Source organism: Gorilla gorilla, chromosome 7 (assembly GCF_029281585.2).
Source record: "Gorilla gorilla gorilla isolate KB3781 chromosome 7, NHGRI_mGorGor1-v2.1_pri, whole genome shotgun sequence".
Classification (NCBI taxonomy): Eukaryota; Metazoa; Chordata; class Mammalia; order Primates; family Hominidae; genus Gorilla; species Gorilla gorilla.
In genome coordinates, this window is record NC_073231.2 from 119,119,822 (window position 1) to 119,141,626 (window position 21,805).

At 32.5% G+C, this 21,805-nt stretch overlaps 1 protein-coding gene across 3 annotated transcripts in view; it reads right to left on the reverse strand.

Annotated features, from left to right (window-relative positions):
- The window catches only part of CSMD3 (CUB and Sushi multiple domains 3), a 1,204,746-nt gene that overhangs the window by 1,046,553 nt on the left and 136,388 nt on the right, over positions 1 to 21,805 (reverse strand). For all 3 annotated transcript variants that reach the window (XM_019032923.3, XM_031014090.3, XM_019032924.3), the window contains one exon: positions 186 to 298. In XM_019032923.3, coding sequence (XP_018888468.2) covers positions 186 to 298 — 113 coding nt within the window. The remainder of the gene's footprint in view (positions 1 to 185; positions 299 to 21,805) is intronic.

The following is a 21,805-nucleotide window of genomic DNA, read 5'->3' on the forward strand; positions in this document are numbered from 1 at the left end:
TATTAAAACCCACTAAGTATAGCATTTTACTATACATTAATGATTAATAACAAGATAAATTTCAGGACAAGATTTGAGACAACATGATGTGTTATATCTCTCGATGTTGATTCTTCTTTCCTACTTGAAAAATTTTGTTAGATTACATTAAGGGCAGTGGTTTGTTTGCCACTACCATCACTTACCTTCATAATATACCTTAAATCCATGAGCACTAACTGCAAAATCACTGGTCAAACGTAGTGAGAACACAGATTTGGTACTTGTCACTGGAGGTGGCAGATGGAATCCTGTTAACCTAAAACAAAATGGAATTAATTGTTAGAGACATAATCATTTTATCTAAGAGTTTTTAAGAAGGATTAAAGTCATATTTAAAAAAATAATAAAACAGATTTTCTCCTATAATTTCCAGAAGGAATGCTATCCAGCCAACACCTTGATTTCAGCCCAGTTAAACTCATTTTGGACTTCAGCCCTCCAGACTGCAAGATAATACATTTGTGTTGTTTAAGCCACTAAGTTTGTGGCAATTTGTTGTAGCAGGAATGGACAACTGATATACAATTCTTTTCTGGGTTTTGGAATATACATTTTTTAAATATCTAGATAAATACTAATTTATTCTATAATTGAATATGGAAGTCCTGTGAAACCTAGTGACTAAGTTACCAAGACTGCTGTTGACATTATATAAAATGAGTACATTCAGAACCTATTAAGGCAATATTTATGTAATTATGACTAAAAATCTATGAAGAGCGATAACATAGTATGAGATATTATATATATAGTATAATATGAAATTACATCCTTACATTAGAAGATACAAGAGACCGAGAAGAATCAGGCAACTAGATCAAGTTCACAGAAGAGCCAGGTCTAAGACTACAACTGTATTATTGCCTCCTATTATCAATTAAACACCCTGTTTGGCATCTGATTGTCTTTGAGACATTAATAAAATAGAAACAATAAATATTTGAACTATTAATGTGTACATTAACATCCAAATCATTTTTTGTATACAATTTCAAATTTGTATTCACTCAGTTGTATTAAATAATCTAATATTTGAAGCAATATTTAGAACACTTTTATCATTAAGTTACTCAAAGTAATAGAGAAGAACATTGTGAAGAATTGTTCACTTTTAGCAAAAGCTGGGTTTCTGTATATATGTTTAAATAATCAGCATGTAGTGGCATGTTGTGTAATGGGAGATTTGTTTTGTTTTTTTAATTTTAATCAATGAGAGAACAAAATGCATTTTTTAAAAGTTATTTTCATATAATAGCTGTATCATTATGAGGATTTGAGGTAACTTGTTTTACTCCTTCTTGTTATACGTTGTATAATTGATTTAAAAATAAACTCAGTTATGAGTCCAATTAGTTTTTTCTTTATAAGACTTCATTTTGTAATTCATATTTATGTGCATAGTTATTAAACATCTTTTTCTCCTTTGGATACTATGCTTCAAGATGTCAATGTTTTTTCTGCATCTGTTGAGATGATCACCTGATTTTTGTTTTTAATTCTATTTATGTGGTGTATCACATTTATTGACTTACGTATGTTAAACCATCCCTGAATCTCTGGTGTCAAACCCACTTGATCATGGTGGGTTATCTTTTTGGTATGTTTTTGGATTCGGTTAGCTAGTATTTTGTTAATGATTTTAGCACCCATGTTCATCAAGGATATCAGTCTGTAGTTTTCTTTTTTGGTTATGTCCTTTCCTGGTTTTGGTATTAGGATGATGCTGGCTTCATAGAATGAATTAGGGAGGGTTCCTTCTTTCTCTGTCTTCTGGAATAGTGTCAAAAGGATTAGTACCAATTCTTTGAATGTCTGGTAGAATTCTGCTGTGAATCTGTCTGGTCTTGGACTTTTTTTCATTGCTAATTTTAAAATTACCATTTCAATCTTCCTGTTATTGGTCTATTCAGGGTGTCTAATTCTTCCTGATTTGAGCTAGGAGGGTTGTATTTTTCCAGGAATTTATCCGTCTCTTCTAGTTTTTCTAGTTTATGTGCGTAGAGGTGTTCACAGTAGCCTTGAACGATCTTTTGCATTTTGGTTGTGTCAGTTGTAATATCTCCTGTTTCATTTCTTAGTGAGGTTATTTGGATTTCTTCTCTTTTCTTGGTTAATCTTGTGAATGGTCTATCCATTTTATCTTTTTGAAGGACCAGCTTTTTGTTTCATTTATCTTTTGTAATTTTTTTTTGTTTCAATTTCATTTGGTTCTGCTCTGATCTTGGTTATTTCCTTTCTTCTACGGGTTTTGGTTTGGTTTGTTCTTGTTTCTCTAGTTCCTTGAGGTGTGACCTTAGAATGTCAGTTTGTGCTTTTTCAGTCTTTTTGATGTAGGCACTTAGGGCTATGAACTTTCCCTTAGCAATGCCTTTGCTGTATCACAGAGGTTTTGATACATCGTACCATTATTGTCATTCAGTTCGAAGAATTTTTAAATTTTCATCTTGATTGTGCTTTTGACCCAATGCTCATTCAGGAGCAGATTATTTAAATTCCATGTATTTGCATGGTATTGAGGGTTCCTTTTGGAGTTGACTTCCGGTTTTATTCCACTGTGGTCTAAGAGAGTGCTTGATATAATTTTAATTTTTTTTTTAATTTATTGAGGCTCGTTTTTGGCCTATCATGTAGTCTATCTACTGGTCTATCTTGTAGAAAGTTTCAGGCACTGTTTAATAGAATGTGTAGTCTATGGTTGTCAGATAAAATGTGCTGTATATATATCTGTTAAGTCAGTTTGTTCCAAGGTAAAGTTTAAATCCATTGTTTCTTTGTTGAGTTTCTGTCTTGACCTGTCTAGTACTGTCGGTGGAGTGTTGAAGTCCCCCACTATTATTTTGTTGCTGTCTATATCATTTCTTAAGTCTATTGGTATCTGTTTTATAAATTTGGGACCTCCAGTGTTATGTGCATGTATGTTTAGGATTGTCATATTTTCCTGTTGGACAAGGCCCTTTACCATCATATAATGTTCCTCTTTGTCTCTTTTAACTGCTGTTGCTTTAAAGTTGGTTTTCTCTAAGAACACCTACCTCTGCTTGCTTTTGGTGTCCATTTGTATGAAATGTCTTTTTCCACCCCTTTAGTTTATGTGAGTCCTTATGTGTTAGGTGAGTCTCCTGAAGGCAGCAGATGGTTGGTGAGTTCTTACTCATTCTGCAGTTATGTATCTTTTAAGTGGAGCATTTAGGCCATTTACATTCAATGTTAGTATTGAAATGTGAGGTACCCTTGCATACATCGTGCACTTTGTTGCCTGTGTACTTTGTTTTTTGTTTGTTTTTGCTTTTTAACTTGCATTTTTGTTTTATAGGTCCTGTATGATTTATGCTTTAAAGAGGTTCTGTTTGATGTGTTTCCAGGATTTGTTTCAAGATTTACAGCTCCTTTTTAGCAGTTCTTGTAGTGGTGGCTTGGTAATGTCAAATTCTCTCAGCATTTGTTTGTCTGAAAAAGACTGTATCTTTTCTTCATATATGATGCTTAGTTTCGCTGGAAACAAAATTCTTGGCTGATAATTGTTTTGTTTGAGGAGGCTGAAGATAGGCCCCAATTCCTTCTAGCTTGTAGGGTTTCTGCTGAGAAATCTGCTGTTAATTCGATAGGTTCTTCTTTATATCTTAATGTAATAAAAGCCATCTATGACAAACCCATAGCCAACATAATACTGAATGGGGAAAAGTTGAAAGCATTCCCTCTGAGAACTGGAACAAGACAAGGATGCCCAATCTCACCACTCCTCTTCGACATAGTACTGGAAGTCCTAGCCAAAGCAATCAGACAAGAGAAAGAAACAAAGGACATTCAAATTAGTAAAGAGGAAGCCAAACTGTAACTGTTTGCTGATGATATGATCGTTTACCTTGAAAACCCTAAGGACTCCTCCAGAAAGCTCCTGGAACTGATAAAAGAATTCAGCAAAGTTTCCATATACAAGACCCAACATTAATGTACACAAATCAGTAGCTCTTCTATACACCAACAGTGACCAAGTGGAGAATCAAATCAAGAACTCAAACCCTTTTATGATAGCTGCAAAAAAAAATTAAAATACTTAGGAATAAACCTAAGCTAGGAGTCAAAAGACCTCTACAAGGAACACTATAAAACACTGCTGAAAGAAATCATAGATGACATGGACAAATGGAAACATACCATGCACATGGATGAGGAGAATCAATGTTTTGAAAATGACCATACTGCCAAAAGCAATCTACAAATTTAACGCAATCCCCATCAAAATACCAACATCACTCTTCACAGAATTAGAAAAAAACAATTCTAAAATTCATATGGAACCAAAAAAGAGCCTGCATAACCAAAGCAAGACTAAGCAAAAAAAGGAACAAATCTGGAGGCATCACATTACCTGATTTCAAACTGCACTATAAGGCCGTAGTCACCAAAAGAGTGTGGTGCTAACATAAAAATGGGCACATAGACCAATGGAACAGAATAGAGAACCCAGAAATAAACCCAAATACTTACAGCCAACTGACCTTTGACAAAGCAAACAAAAACATAAAGTGGGGAAAGAACACCATTTTCAGCAAATGGTGCTGAGATAATTGGCTAGCCATATGTAGAAGAATGAAACTGGATCCTCATCTTTCACCTTATAAAAAATCAACTCAAGATGGATTAAGGACATAAATCTAAGATCTGAAACTATAAAAATTCTAGAAGATAACATTGGAAAAACTCTTGCAGACATTGGCTTAGGCAAGGATTTCATGACCAAGAACCCAAAAGCAAATGCAATAAAAACAAATATATATAGCTGGGACCTAAATAAACTACAGAGCTTTTGCACAGCAAAAGGAACATTCACCAGAGTAAGCAGACAACCCACAGAGTGTGAGAAAATCTTCACAATCTTTACATCTGACAAAGGACTAATAACCAGAATCTGTAACCAACTCAAATCAGTAAGAAAAAAAGAAAAAATCCCACCAAAAAGTGGGCTAAGGGCATGAATAGACAATTCTCAAAAGAAGATATACAAACAGCAACAAACATGTGAAAAAATACTCAACATCACTAATGATCAGGGAAATGCAAATCAAAACTACAATGCAATACCACCTTACTCCTGCAAGAATGGCCATAATCAAAAAATCAAAAAACCTTAGATGTTTGTGTGGATGCAGTGATCAGGGAACACGTCTACACTACTGGTGGGAATGTAATCTATTACAACTACTATGAAAAACAGTGTGGAGATTCCTTAAAGAAATGAAAGTAGAACTGCCATTTGATCCACCAATCCCACCACTGGGTACCTATCCAGAGGAAATCAAGTCATTATTTGAAAAGATACTTGTACATGCATGTTTATAGCAGCACAATTCACAATTGTAAAATCATGGAATCAACCCATATGTCCATCAATCAACGAGTGGATAAAGAAACTGCGATATACATGTATCATATATATGATGGAATACTACTCAGCCATAAAAAGGAATGAATTAACAGCATTTGCAGTGACCTGGATGAGACTGGAGACTATTATTCTAAGCAAAGTAAGTCAGGAATGGAAAACCAACATCATGTAGTCTCACCAATATGTGGGAACTAAGCTATGGGGACCAAAAGGCTTAAGAATGACACAATGAACTTTGGGGACTTGGGGGAAAGAGAGGGAGGTGGGCACGGGATAAAAGAACACAGATATAGTACAGTATATACTGTTTAAGTGATGGGTGCACCAAAATCTCACAAATCACCGCTAAAGAACTTACTCGTGTAACCAAATACCACCTGTACCCCAATACTTATGGAAAAAAAAAGATGTCAGTGTTTGGGACTCAGAGTCTAAAACCAGTGCTTCTGTCAATGTATGTCATGGAGGAGTCTCTCAGTAAGTACTTATTAATCTAATGAGTTGAAACAGTAGGAGAATATCGATGCCATCTTAACAATTTCTTATTCACACTAAGAATTGTGTTCTTGAAACATCATAAGAATATAAATTTATTAAGTTATTAAGAAAATTTCTATAGCTTAAGTAGAGACTCTTGTTCAGAGAAAGTAAGTTTTCCCCATGTTAACCTCAAAAGTTTAAGATAAATATCTCATGCACACTTTTTTGACATATCTTTCTAGGAACAACTATATAGTTCGAAAACTTATTTTAAGGTAAAGCTAATACGATTTGTATCTTTAAAATGTGAGCTATAAATTTATGGTATTTAAATATATTGTTTTCACCTGGACTTAACATGCTTTCTAGGTAATTTAAAAGCATACTATTTTATAGATAAGTATAATATTTTTCCATGTAATTATTTGTACTGGTTTTGATATTTGTAAAATTTAGTTTTTTGCATATATTGCTCGTTACTACATTATCAGTTATATTCCCTCCGCGTTGATGCACGATGAAATTGCATAGTGAATGACATTTTATGTTTCTTTGAAAATTGTACCACAGTCCCGCGGTATTTTCTTTGACTCACAGTTGAAGAAATCACAGCTCAGGAATGATAAGTAAATTGTTTAAATTCATGCAGGTGGTAGGCAGGTAGTGGAGCAAAGATAAAAACAGCAACTTCAGACTTCAATCCACTAGGACTTTCCCATAAGAGAAATGATTTTTTTCTATGAAGCCAGAATAAAATTTTAATCAATTTTGGTTTTTGCACTAGGCCCATGTAGGTTTCTTAACAAGTATTTTGAATGAATAGAACATATTTCACCCACATCACAACTTTAAGTAGTTGTGGGTGGTATGAATTATTATGAAGTCATTGAATTAAAGGTGAGTAAGGCAATGGGGAGCCATTGTCTGACTAGTTGGTGACAGCTTTTTTTTTTTTTTTTTTTGACGGAGTCTCGCTCTGTTGCCCAGGCTGGAGTGCAGTGGCGCGATCTCGGCTCACTGCAAGCTCCACCTCCCAGGTTCACCCCATTCTCCTGCCTCAGCCTCCTGAGTAGCTGGGACTACAGGCGCCCGCCACCATGCCCAGCTAATTTTTTGTTTTTTAGTAGAGACGGGGTTTCACCGTGTTAGCCAGGATGGTCTCGATCTCCTGACCTCGTGATCCGCCCGCCTCGGCCTCCCAAAGTGCTGGGATTACAGGCGTGAGCCACCGCGCCCCGCCAGTTGGTGACACCTTTATAGCAAAAACTGCAGTGGTTAGCAAAGATATTTCCCGACTGGGAAAACTAAATAAGATTAGTAAACATTTAAATATATGAGACGAGCATCCTGGAATCATGCAATATAAATTTCAGGCAGATATTTTTAACATGTCAAAAATTAAGACTGACCAATAAAGTATTAAACTGTATTCATTCTGATTATTAGTGAATATCTTGTCACATCTTGACAATAACTATGTTCTCTCACCCTAAATTTGTCTTTCAAAAATGCATGTCAACTCATACTAATGAATAATCATTTCATTTTGATAAATTTAGTTTCATGAAAATTCTACAGCTTTTCCTCTATTTATTTTTTTACATTTCAACTGTTATTTGGTGAATATTTTGTCATGGACCACGACTTGTCTATGGCAATTTTTTCAGTACATTTTCTCATCTGACAGAATGGTGCAATGTATTAGCTGGTATTTTTTTTTTCATTTTAAATTTTATGGTTTCTCATTGATAATCTCTATTCTTACTTGTCCCTACTCCCACATACACCTCCAACCCCATCTTAGCATTTTATGTTTTACTAGACAAGAAACTCATCAGAGGCTTTTGTTCCTTGTTTGAAAAATCATGCACTTAGAACATGTGATCCTGTCTCTTCTCATATTCCCTTTTGGATGAAAACATTCTTGAAATATTTCCTCTGTAAAAACTTAGAAATGATAATGATGTTTTATACTGAAATGAATAACTAGTCACAAGGAGAATTAAACAATTAACTTACAACTTTCTATCAATAACTAATATGAAAAGTACTAAAGTAATTATTTGGTAATTAATGAAAAAGTGATAGAAATTTACATTGCAAGAAATCCATTTAAAATGTCAATGCATATGTTTTTTAAATAATAAATTGTACATTTAGAATATTTTGCAATTAATGAGAATTAACATACTGTATTTCAACTTAATGTGATGGGAATTCTTAAAGCATCAGACTTGTTAAAGCATATAAGAATCAGCATCATTCTTATAGATAAGAATGATACCTGTCTCACTATCTAACTATGTTTATTAGGTTTTAACTGTAAGATTTTATTTTTTCTGGGAGAGTTGAGAAGAACGACCACACATATACATTCTCTAAGAATGTAAAAAAACGACTCTAAATATTTATTTAAATGTAATGTGCATAACAGCTGATTACAATATTAAAATGTTATTTAAAGAACGGATGTAACAGGCATCGTTTTAAATTGAGAGGTTATTAGCATATTGCTGCTTATAATAAGATAGAAGCAAAATAGACATGGATGTAAGAGGTAAGAGAGAAAGGGAGAGAAAGGGAAGTAGGAGGAAAGGAGAGAGGATGAGGAGTAAAGAATGACTGATGAAGAAAGAAATAGGAAGAGGAGAGAGAGAGAGAGATTTATTTAAAAATAAAAGTGGTACTATTACAAACTCTCAGGATTTTGTGAATGTTAAGTAAGGTAATTCATGTGAAATGGTCTAGTGTACTTTTTAGATAACAAATTGTCATTAAATATTAGTTTCTTTAGTGATGTGACTCAAACTCCATTGCCCTTTTTGCTGCACCCTGTACTGCTAATGCTAAGATATATTATATAATACGACCAGCATAAGCACAGTGATTTCACATTACTCACAGTAAGACTTTTGGATATGAATTATCTTATAATTTTTCTTTGGTTCAACAGTCCTTAAAAATGATCCAAGGATATACAGAGAATCCTCTGCTGAAACAAACTATTAGCCTATTTAATGTCAAAATGAACAAGAAAACCACAGGAACAAGCTGATATTTAAAGTAATGGCTGTTCTGTTAAAATAAATCATGCATGTCCTATTGATATTGGAGTACATGAAGCACAGCACAATAATTCATGGTTATGTCAAGATGTCACTGGCAGTAATATTAAAGAAAAATATGGCTGTGGCAACATTTGAATAATTGTATCATTTGTTGAGAGCAAATGACCTGAAGCTTCTATCAAATATAAAATTCCAGAAAGAAACGTGTGAGAAAGGCAAATTCACCATGTTGGGAACATGTGCTGGGTATACATGTAAATATTTGTCAGTGAAGCACTTCCATAAGATTTGGAATGTGAATAAAAGTTCATATCATGGCAGGTAGGTACAGGGACTTCAGAAAGTTTTAGAGGTGAGGTTTATGCATTGACTTAACAGAATTCTTATTAAAAACAAGCATTTGATTTTGCAAACAACTGAGCTTATCACTGGTATTTTCCTGCAATTCTGCAAATTCTTGATTACCTGAAAGTTATTGAAGGCTATCTTTGACCATCAAAAGCCAGCCTTAAACCTAGAATTCTTGTTATTAAAAGAATTCCTGCTTGAAATATTTCATTTTTTTGATCTGAGCACTGAGAAATGCAAAAAGACCACCAGCCTGTTAATGAAATTTTCCTCTCCAAGTAATTTCAAAGTAGGTTATTTTCTAGTAAATTATTTTCACTCTTTTTGTTACGAAAGTGTTCCTTTGATTTCTAGCACAAGTTACAGTAATATGCAAATAATTCTTAGATAAGATGATATTGACAGTATATTCTTAACTATTTGTGCAAAACTATGCATAATTTTCATTATTGTAACTTTTGGCATTTTTTCCTCTATATAAATAAAAATGATGCCTGATATTTAAAGTAGAAAAATATAAACCACTATCTTCTAGAGAAAACTTTTTCTTCCTTCAAAAATGGATATTGATAAAAATGTAGATAGTCTCAGCTCACTATATTTAAAGATACCATGTTTCCAGAAAATTTGTTTTTACCATTGACTTTAGAGTTTGATCTTCAGGATCAACATTTTCTCCAGACCCATGAAATACACTACTAAAAATTTTCTTCAAAAGTCAACCTTTCCAATTTGTTCTCTTTATGCTACAAATACTTCAAACCTTCTATAATGTCCCCCTTCTTATTTTTTCCATTGAATAACTGACCTTTAAGGTTATACATGACTATAATTCCAAAGGCCATCTTGAATCATTGAGAAAATTAGAAATACAGGAAAATTATGTTGAGCAATTAATCAATTTAAATATATTTTACAGTTTCCCCACCTTGTATAAACACCTGAAAATGTTAATTAGTATATTTTTCTAAGGTTTCTAAGAAGCAGTTGACTCTAGTGACTATAAGCTTGTATTTTAGAGTATACAATTGAAAAAAAAATTCATTCTGCTGCTTATTAGCAGTGTAATATTGGGCAAGCTACTTTATTCCAAAATACTAGGGATAAGATGAGGTAAATACTAGGAATTATCCCATAGTTATGTTGGGAGATTTAACTGGGATAATGCTTGTAAAAGCTTACCACAGTTGCTGACATATGCTGAATATGATTTTTACCATAATTATTTTGATGATGAACCCACCCAAGGTTCATCTAATTATAAAAAAACTCATTCAGTGATAACTCTAGAGCTGGACTACCTGGAGTAAATCTCAGTGATTCCATTTACTGTTGTGTGACATTGGGCAGGTTACTTGCCTCTCCTGATTCCTCAGTGGCAAAATGTAGATGAAAATGGTACCTTCCCTTTAAGTCCCTGTCAAGTTTAAATAAGTTAATACAAGCACATCACTTAGAACAATGCCAAGCATTTAGCAAAGCAAACTAGCTACTCTTGAGAAAGATGACAGATCTGAGAATTAGAGAATTCTTTCACACACCACTCAGAGTTTTCTTCTTGACGCACTACATTATTGATAGCTATAACAAACTTGGAGTATTTGGGATAAATGTAGTATTTCTTCAAGTATATGCTATTGTGTTCTACTAGGTTGTTTATTTTTTCTGCTAAGTTTATCATTGCTACGACTTTTGATCTTTTTGGATGTAGAATTAGTAAAGACTCATCACAAGCTATTTATTTAAGGTCAATTAAAAAAAATTATGACCGAGAGAGAGGTGAGAGCATTGATGAAGATTCTCAAGTAGAAGACAGAGAGAGAGAGAGAGAGAGAGAGAGAGAGAGAAATACATCTGTGTCTTTAGTAACTTACAATTACTGAGATTGAGTCAACTGACTTCCTCCCATAAACCCTGCCACCTTTTTTTGGTGCATTTCAAAGATATCTATCAGAAAGTATTGCACACACTTTATCATGTGAATTTTACTGTATTTCTTTACAAGTACTCTATATTCATTAAGGAAAAACTAAAACAAAACAAAAAACACGATTCTACAAATGCATGCTTTGCATTTCCCATATTGACAATTTTTTGTTTGGTCCACTTATCCAGTCCACAACAATAAGAATTTAACTCAAAATTTATGGCTCCTTTTATTTCCCAGAAAGGTAATATTAATTAGCACCCACTCTCGGTTTTAGCAAAACATGAAATTTACACAACTTTTATTATTTTTTATGCATTTAAAATGTATATATTATAATGTGGTATTTTCTTTGTCAATTTCCTCCAGTCATTAGAGGGTTTGCACATACAATCTATGCCAATAAATAATACATAATCTTTGTGATATATTCCATGGTAAGGATGAATCATAATTTCTTTAATCTGAAATAATTATAGAACGTTTCTGAGGATCTATTCCATTACCAGTTTTGTTGACTTAAATATTTTTAAAAAATATATTAAGAAGAGATACATCTTACATAAAATACAAAGAGCACTGCAATTGGAGATTTTGAATAAAGCCTTATGATGGTGATGATTAAAGATGTTTTGATAAAGAAACTACTATAGTTTCATCTAGACATTGTAAAATTTAGGAAGGTGGAGAACCTTTTCAGAAAAGTTTTGATTCTGTTTTTAAGTCAATATTTTATTTACAAAGCTATTAGAGACAAGTGACTGAGAATATAACAATTACTCTTACAAGATACATATAGCCATTAATTATTTCCATTGTGCCCAATATCACTTTCTTATAAAATCACCACTGCCCTCTGAGATGATTATTTATTTGTGTGTATGCATGCATATATCCCAATACAACTGGTAAATAACATAACACCTCAAAATATTATTTCTAATCATTTTAGGTTAAATAAAAGTATAATCTGTCTTCATTGGAATACATCATAAAGAAAATATTAACATGAGAATGCAGTGACATGGAACGTACATGTGGTCATTTACCTAATTAATGAATTTAGACATGATTTATGGACTAATTTAGTGTTTTCAAATGATCATTATTTTCTTGTCACATGAAAAGCCCTTCAGTCAATTATTATACTATTTTAAAATAATAATCATAGGCCATATTCTAACATTTAAATTGGAAAAATGGTTAAAATTAAATAATAAATTACTTATACTGTTACAAGCTCCTTTACTCTATATGAAGTATTTTTTAAATTACCCATTTATATAATAAATATAAAATGATAAAATTTTCTACTTCACAATATTGAAAATAATTAAGGTTAATAAATACTAGTAAACATAATTACATAATAATGTCTTCATATATTTGAATGTTCTATTTTTCAACATTCTAGGGATACCTATGTGAGATTTACTAATATGAGAAATGCCAATTTAATTATATTTTAGTAAACTCTAATAACTATATATTTTAGTTGTTGAAAACCATGGAAATATGACTTGAAGTTGCAATAAATGTTTTGCTGTCTATTATGTATCTGTTTTAAACATAAAAGTCTGCTATAATACATGTGACTTTCCCCATTATCTGTCAGCTAATATTATGGCATTAAAACAGAGTGATTAGATTAAAGTAACTCATCACAGTATTTCAATCATTTAACATTTTCATGATAACTATGATAGGACTTCATTGGGGGAATTAAAATTTTCTTTTTAACACTGCATTTAAGGACAGTTATTGGAAAACTGCATGTTTCTTTGAAAAGCTAATAAAGTTTCTATGTAAGAAGGAAAGCTAAGGTATTATGGATTCTAGATGGAAGAAATAAAAAATACTGACTACTTTCGATAAGGCTAGTAGATAGTCTTTTTAATCTGGGATTCCTTTGAGAGCATCTCGTTTTCAGTTACACTATGGAAATAGACAAGAAACCACCATTGTCCTGGAAACCCAAGATGTTTGTTCTCCTACGAGTAGCCACCAGTGTATCAGATACTGAAAGGTTTAATAGAGAAATATGTTACTGACTGTACACAAAATTATATGAAATCATCAATAAAGTCAGAGAGAGGGAATAAATTTTGTTTGAACTAGGTGTGTATTCTACACAAAAAAACTAAAGGAAGTAAAATAAATATGAATAGACAAATGTCAATGAGTATTTTATAGTGAAAATAACAATAAAAGTAACTTCCTTGATAGATTTTCATTTTTCAAGGTTCTACTTCTACTTACTTCTAAGTAGAAGTTCTACTTACACATCACAGACAAGATTAGAATAATTGCATGTTTTTAAGCCAATATCCACTAGGTTTAGGAATTAGCATTTTACCATATTTTATAACTGTTAATGTGTCCCAGGTATTGAATTAATAATGCCTAGTTTAAAAGAATGTTTACAGTTTACTTTGTAATATTATTTCTTTCTTTAGGGGACCTATATAACTCTGAAATTTGGGTACAATTTTGATGGAATAGAAGAATGATAGAAATAGTTTATTCTTATATGGTGTGTAGTTAGATGACAAGAATGTAAAATAAAAAATTTATAAGTTATTGAATTTCTGAAAGAGAGAATATTGGCAAGCATAATATTAAACAGTCATGTTCATAAGTGCATAAACTAATTTATATTCAAAATATTCCAATACTATTTTGTAAATGATAAAAATTTAAGAAAATTCAATAATTTTTTTTTATCATTAGATCAACAAAAATATACATAAAACATAAGCATATTCTTAAACTATGTACTGATGGGCATATTTGGAAACTAAATATTATGAAGAGAAAATTGTAAATGTAAATTGGACAATTATATGCAGAAGCATTATCAATTATTTTTATTAGTCTTTGGGAACAAAAAATAATAGACAATTTACACACAAAAGTATCACTGATTTTGTGGAGAATTTGAAATACGCTTGTGAATGAGACAAAAATGTAATTTTTGAGGTAACATATGAGATGGCATGCTGTTAAACATAGTAGTTATATTAACAGTTGCCAGACAATTTTAGCAAGTTACGTTGGAGGTAATATTATTAGGTTGATGCAAAAGTAATTGAGGATTTGCCATTATTTTTTAAAGGTGAAAACCTCAATTACTTTTGCACCCACCTAATAAAAAATGAACTAATATGTTAAAAATATGAAAACAGAGAAGGAAAAGAAGGTGGAGTGATGGGAAAGTAGGGAGAAGAAAGATGAAAAAAAAATTTGCTGAATTTTTGTAACCTATCAACCAACCAAACAAACTGTTCCAGCAGGCATTTTGTTTTAGAGTCCCATTTTAAATTCCTTCTAAACACATTATCTTTGTGATGTTCCAATGTTAAATTATTGCAACCATGACACACCTTCACTCTAGCTATGTTATATGCACATGGGTAGAGACATAATTTTACTATTTATACTATGTAATATAGTTCTGAATATTATAACATCTATACTCTCATAGGTGAAACATTTTTATCTTCAGATAACCTCTTACCTGACCTTTAAGTATACATATATATTTATATATATACATATATATATATATGATTCCTATTTTACGTGCCCACTTGGATATCTAATCCACATCTCAGACATATGTCCAAAACCTGAATTTGGAGATTAGAAATTGAGGAGTGGAGAGAAGCTATTATTTCTCCTTTCTCTCTTTCTTTCTCTTCATTTGCTTCTGGCAGTAACTGTGGAAGTGACCGTATTGCTTTGAGGATCCCTGCTTTGGTGGCAGCAGCCCTCTCTTTGTGGTTCTAGCAGTGACCATATGATTCCCCATCTATAGGGTGAGCATCTGCTGATGGTCCTCCTCCATTCCCATATCCACTATGTGCCACAGTAGTGCATGGTACATGGCACACACAGAAGTCAGTTTGTTTTGTATTCTGGAAAGCCCAATCCCTCGGTCTCACTCTCTAGCCATATTTTCTTTCTTTGGTAAATAGCTCCTGAATCATTTCTTTTCCTTTACCCGCTTTCATCTCTTCACTTCTTTTATAACAAGTTCCCTTTATTAAATTCTTTCTATTTGTTTTCCTAGTCATAGCTTGAAACAGAAATTAAAGAAGGTGGCTATTTATGGGTAGAAAATAATTTTCTCATTTTTCTCACCAAAGATGTAGGAAGAAAAATACATATAAGAAATAAAATTAATAGATAAATACTTTACATTTAGTTACAGTTAACTGAGTACTACCTTACTGATGATAAAATCAGATCACGGTTTAAGTGTTATTTTTCTTGAGTAAAAAATATATTTCCATAAATGATATTCTATCTCTATTGAAACCGGATTTATATCTAGGTAGTCTTAAATGAATTCTAAATACTGTTTTACATCAGAACTCACTGTACTCTCTGAGCCATTAGATATGTCTTCTTGTTACCATGTATTACATTAAGAATTATATTGCCAAATATATACGATTCACTTAATTTAATTTTAGCTAATTAGGAACATCAAACTATCTTGAAAAGGAAATTCAAGGATGCTTTTAAAATTAAATTATTTATGTTAATGAAATAATAGTTTGTCCGTTTTTATGTTAAATCAGCATAATTATTTTAACTAATGAAATAATGTTAAATACTACCAGTTATTAAGTTTCTACTATCAATCAAACATTCAACATACATTATCTCATTATCTCCCATAACATATATGTCTATACATGACTTTATTTATATTATTCCATTTTGAAAATGAAGAAAACAAAGGCCTATGAGAATATAAATTTCTCGTTAAAGGCCACATTGTTAACAAATGGAAAAGTCAGAAATTAGGCCACTTTCTTTTTGCTGTTCTGCGAGGACTCTCAATTAGTTTTGCTAAATTTTTAATGAGTGTATCCAAATTATTCTGATGTAAGAAGTTAATGTGAATGCTTAAAATTAATCTATGGATCTGACAATTAGAAAATCACCTTGTTCTGAGTAGCTTCAGTGAGGTGACAAATCTAAGTTATTGATTATTAATAGAAATAGGAAAAGAGGAACTATAGTAGCCCATATTGACTATCATTTTAAGCTATTTGACTGTGAAAAAAATATAAGTTACAGCGTGACTGACATTCACCTTAATAAAGGACAATCCTAATTACAGACTTGCGGAAGGAGAAAATGAGGAACAGAATCATAACATCATAAATAGTAATGCAGAGTCATAGAAGCCAAGATTTCAAGAGTATCCTCACTAATGATTATGTAAAACATCATGTGGGTGTCATGTACTGAGTTAATGTTTTACACATTTAATCCACAAAACACTGTAAAAATAGCCATGTTTTATATCCTTATTTTCCATACAGTTTATTTTTATTTTCATTTTATTTTTAATGGGTACATAGCAGGTGCATATATTTATGGGGTACATGATGTATTTTGAAACAGGCATATAATAAGCCATAATCACATCATGGTAAATGGGACATTCATCACCCCAAGCATTTATCATTTCTTTCTGTTACAAACATCCCAATTATACTCTTATAGTTATTTTAAAATGCACATTAAATTATTGTTGACTGTAATCACCCTGTTATGTAGAAAGGTTAAGTGGTTTGCTCAATCCTGTTTGTTTAGTGGAAGAACTACAATTCAAAAGAGGTTTCTTTTCTGACTCCAAAATTCATGTTCTTTCTACTCATTTAACACTATTGCCACCACAATTTACATATAATATGAAGGTGAAGAAAAGACAGACATTTAGAATTAAGTATTAGAAGAACAAAATGTTTTCCCATCAAAGAACATTAACATAAAAAATAATACTGTTTAAAAATATTAGCTATCTAAAGGTAGAGCAGAAAGAATGATATAAAATAAAGTTAAAAATTTAGCAATAGGCCGATTTAGTGGATTGGAAAATATGTGAGTTTAAAATAGAATAGTATAAAACTAGGGCCAGCATGTTAGCTCACGCCTCTAATCCTCGCACTTTGCAAGGCCCAGGTGGGCGAACTGCCTAAGCTTAGGAGTTCAAGACCAGCCTGAGTTCTAGTGTGATTGCATTTTGGTCTCAGAGTGTGGCAATTCCTCAGATATCTAGAACTAGAAATACCATTTGACCCAGCCATCCCATTACTGGGTATATACCCAAAGGATTATAAATCATGCTGCTATAAAGACACATGCACATGTATGTTTATTGCGGCACTATTCACAATAGCAAAGACCTGGAACCTACCCAAATGTCCAACAATGATAGACCGGATTAAGAAAATGTGGCACATGTACACCATGGAATACTATGCAGCCATAAAAAAGGATAAGTTCACGTCCTTTGTAGGGACATGGATGAAGGTGGAAACCATCATTCTCAGCAAACTATCGCAAGGACAAAAAACCAAACATCGCATGTTCTCACTCATAGGTTCACTCATAGGAATTGAACAATGAGAACACATGGACACAGGAAGGGGGACATCACACACTGGGGCCTGTTGTGGGGTTGGGGGAGAGGGGAGGGATAACATTAGGAGATATACCTAATGTAAATGACGAGTTAATGGGTGCAGCACACCAACATGGCACATGTATACATATGTAACAAACCTGCATATTGTGCACATGTACCCTAGAACTTAAAGTATAATAATAATAATAATAATAATAATAATAATAATAATAGAACAGCCTGGGCAACATGGTGAAACCACATCTCTACTAAAATACAAAAAATTAACTGGTTGAGGTGGCACATGCCTGTAGTCCCAGCTACTCAGGAAGCTAACACACCAGGAGAGAATTGCTTGAACCCAGGAGGCAGAGGTTGCAGTGAGTCAAGATTGTGCCACTGCACACCAGTCCAAGTAACACAGTGAGACTCTGTCTAAAAAAAAAACCAACGAAACAAACAAACAAAACAGAAAGAGAGCTTCTGAAACATCCAAATAAAATACCTGTTGAAAGTAAATGTGTGACCAGATTCTAGAAGGGATTTTCATGAGAAGAACAATAGAATTGACCCGAACAGGGCAATTAGTGTCCCATGAATGTTATGTTATCAGATAGAGAGAATACCAAAAAGTTGGCAGAGAGAAACTGTCTTTCCTCCTTCTGTTTCTTGGTTAGAAAACACACAATCTCTACACGTCAGAAAACCAGCCAACATTGTCTCTAATTCGTAGTTCCAAATAGTTGCCCCATCACGAAAACCATTTTTCTGCATTCTATCAAATACAAACTTCCAGAAAACAACTAGATAAAAAATTTAGTGGCTTCAAGTTGCATCCTTGTAAACACAAGCGAAAAAATAAAGCATTTATAGAAGGTGGTAATGGGCAGATACAGGGTCATGCTACCTTCTCATAAAGTTAAACACAACGTTATTTATGCTTGTCCTTTCTTGTATGCTATAAGAAAAGTATAACAATGCTTGATCAGAAAAAGCAAAACATTTTGTTAAAATATTGTGTTATTTGTATATATTGAATTAAATTGTTTTATTAAGTTAATATATTAAACTAAAGAAAATAATTTCCATGTAGCTATTATGAAATTAGGTGCTAGAAATATAGATAAGATACTCTATTAGGTCTCAATACCTATCATAAAACTATAGTGTTTAAGTCAGTACAGTATTTGTTAAAGGGTAAACATACTAGAATCTGGTCGCACACTAACTGTCAATATATACTGTCAGTATTATGAATGAAAATATTTTACTTGGAATTTGATGGAAACTTTGGAATTTCATGTTAGAAATTGTTCATAGAAAACATCAAAGTTAACCACGAGAACTGAAATATGAAAAATTTACCTAACAATTTGATGCAGTAGTAAATCAGATGGGAACAATAAATTACTCCAATTAACCATACCAAGAAAACATTTAGTTTAATCTGGACTAATTAGTAAACTAAAAATGCTATTTTATTTAAACTAGTAGTCATTTCTGATCCACTCATTAGGCAAATATTACAGAATATTTATATCATAATAGTATTATGTTAAGTATCAGACATACAAAGACAAATATAGCTGCTCCTAACCAAAAAGATTCATAGTCTATTCAGCCTATTCAACACCAAGAGCTGGTCATATTAATTAGTTATATATTTACTTTTTATATAATTTTTGATAAAGAAACACATTTTAATTTCAAACAACTATAGACATTTTACCATGATGGAAATTTAAAGTCATTGTTTTATGTAACATGCACCTGACTGACACATTTAGTTATTCCGAAATCTTGTAGAAAAATATCAAATTTCTGCTTTTATTAAAACACAAATTTAGATGTGATTAAGCAGAAGAGACAATATGTAGCAAACTAAAATTTGTTGATACACAGTAAAGCTGGATATATTTAATCAATAGGCTTTGATACAACACACAGTAAGTACAATATTAGCTGTGTGAACTTGCACAATGTCAAATAATAGAGAATAGTAAGAGCAATTAGAAGGTATAAAAATAAGGTTAATACTATAATTAAAATTTAATTTTTAAATTGGATGTGGAAGATACAATAGGAATATAGTTAGGTTGGTGTTGAAAAATAAAAATGAAGATTTTATGTGAAAAATTTTACCCCACGATTTTTATTTATTCTGGATATTAATCCTGCTAGGTTTCTCTCAAAACATATTTTGAAAATACTTACGTATTTTAACCTAAATAAGGTTTTTTTCTAGAATAACAAGACATTGATATGATAATAGTGGGATTCATTTTATAACATTTATTAGCACTTCAACTGTAAATTGATATAATCATTTTCAACATTTTATTTTCATTATTGACCTCAAAATTAAGAAGCAAATTAATTTGTTAAATCTGTTTCATAACAAAATATTCCTTTTAAACTTATAATCAGCAAGTATTTTATTGAGCATCAATTATGAATTAATCAAGAAGATAGTAGGTACTCATCATTTAATGCAATATCTTGCTTATTTTAATATTCTCTTATCATCCAAAGACAAGAGAAGAAAACCTCAAAATAACAGAGGAAGTTTTGTTTGTAATAGGTTCTTTTTGGAAGGTGGGGAGCTGATGGAGGAGAGCTTGGAGAGACTAGTTACATGTTTGGTAAAATCCAAAGGACATAGCAGAGGTGAAAAACTCACAAAGCAGAGTTCAAGGTCTGGCTAGAGATGAGGGTCACAGAAAGGATAGCAAACAGTAGAGACTGAGGAACAGGAAGGTAAGAAGGAGCGAGATCCCTAGAGCAGCGATCTGCACACAATGCCTATATCAAAACATTGTGTCCATGGATTGTTTATATTTGTTGAAGGAAGATAGGAGTAAAAAATATTTCACTGAATATTTTCTTATTGAATACATATTAATTTTTATACTGTAGTCTAACAGAGACAGAAAAATGTATTTCTTCTGGTAAAGAACTCGCATGTCCTTCTGGCTCACAAGTGCATTGAGCCAATCAGTGCTGCTATAAATATTAGCCAAAAGCGTGCTCAACAATACTTTTTAGAAAGATTTGTCTGTATGATAAAGGATAAATACATAATAACCAATTTGGTTTCAATTGACTGTCTCAGAGATTACTCATGGGTTTGTTCTGCATTCTTAGTAATATCTTATTTTTAATGTAGAATATTTAATAATTTGTAAATAAGATAGTGTTAATTCTAGAATTATTTTCCTTTCCTTTTTTTGCTGCTCACGCTTATTTGAAAAATATGTGTAGAACAGTTATTTGTGTTATATTGCTATAACAAAAGCATAAAATATTTTGCCCTGCCTAAGTAGTCAATGGGGGTTGAGGAAACAGATTCCATGGTCTAGAAATCAGATCGAATTCAGTTAGTAACACAATATATTTTTTGTTTGCAATAACTTTGAAGGCATATCAAAAGCATATTGAGCCTTTAATTGGAGAGAAAGTGGCTAAAAAAACCAGAATGTTAGTGGATGTGGTAAATAATAAGTACAAGCAGCCAACAAACACATGAAAAAATGCTTAACATCACCAGTCATCAGAGAAATGCAAATTAAAACCACAATGAGATAACATCTTACACCAGTCAGAATTGCCATTTTTAAAAAGTCAAAAAACAGCTGGGCACAGTGGCTCATGCCTGTAATCCTAGAACTTTGTGAAGCTGAGGATCACTTGAGGCCAGGAGTTCCAGACCAGCTTGGCCAACTTGGTGAAACCCCAGCTCTACTAAAAATACAAAAATTAGCTGGGTGTGTGGCACATGCCTGTATTCCCAGCTATTCGGGAGGCTGAGGCAGGAGAATCGCTTGAACCCAGAGGCAGAGGTTGCAGTGAGCCAAGATCACGCCACTGCACTCCAGTCTGGGTGACAGAGCAAGCCTCCATCTCAAAAAAAAAAAAAAAATTAGCAAAGCATGGTGGTGCATGTCTGCAGTCCCAGCTACTTGGGAGGCTGAGGCAGGAGAATTGTTTGAACCCAGGAGGCGGAGGCTGCAGTAAGCCAATGTGGCACCACTGCACTCCAGCCTGGGTGACAGAGTGAGACTCTGTCTCAAAAAAGTCAAAAAAAAAAAGAAAAAAAACAGATGTTGGTGTGAATGCGAAGAAAAGGG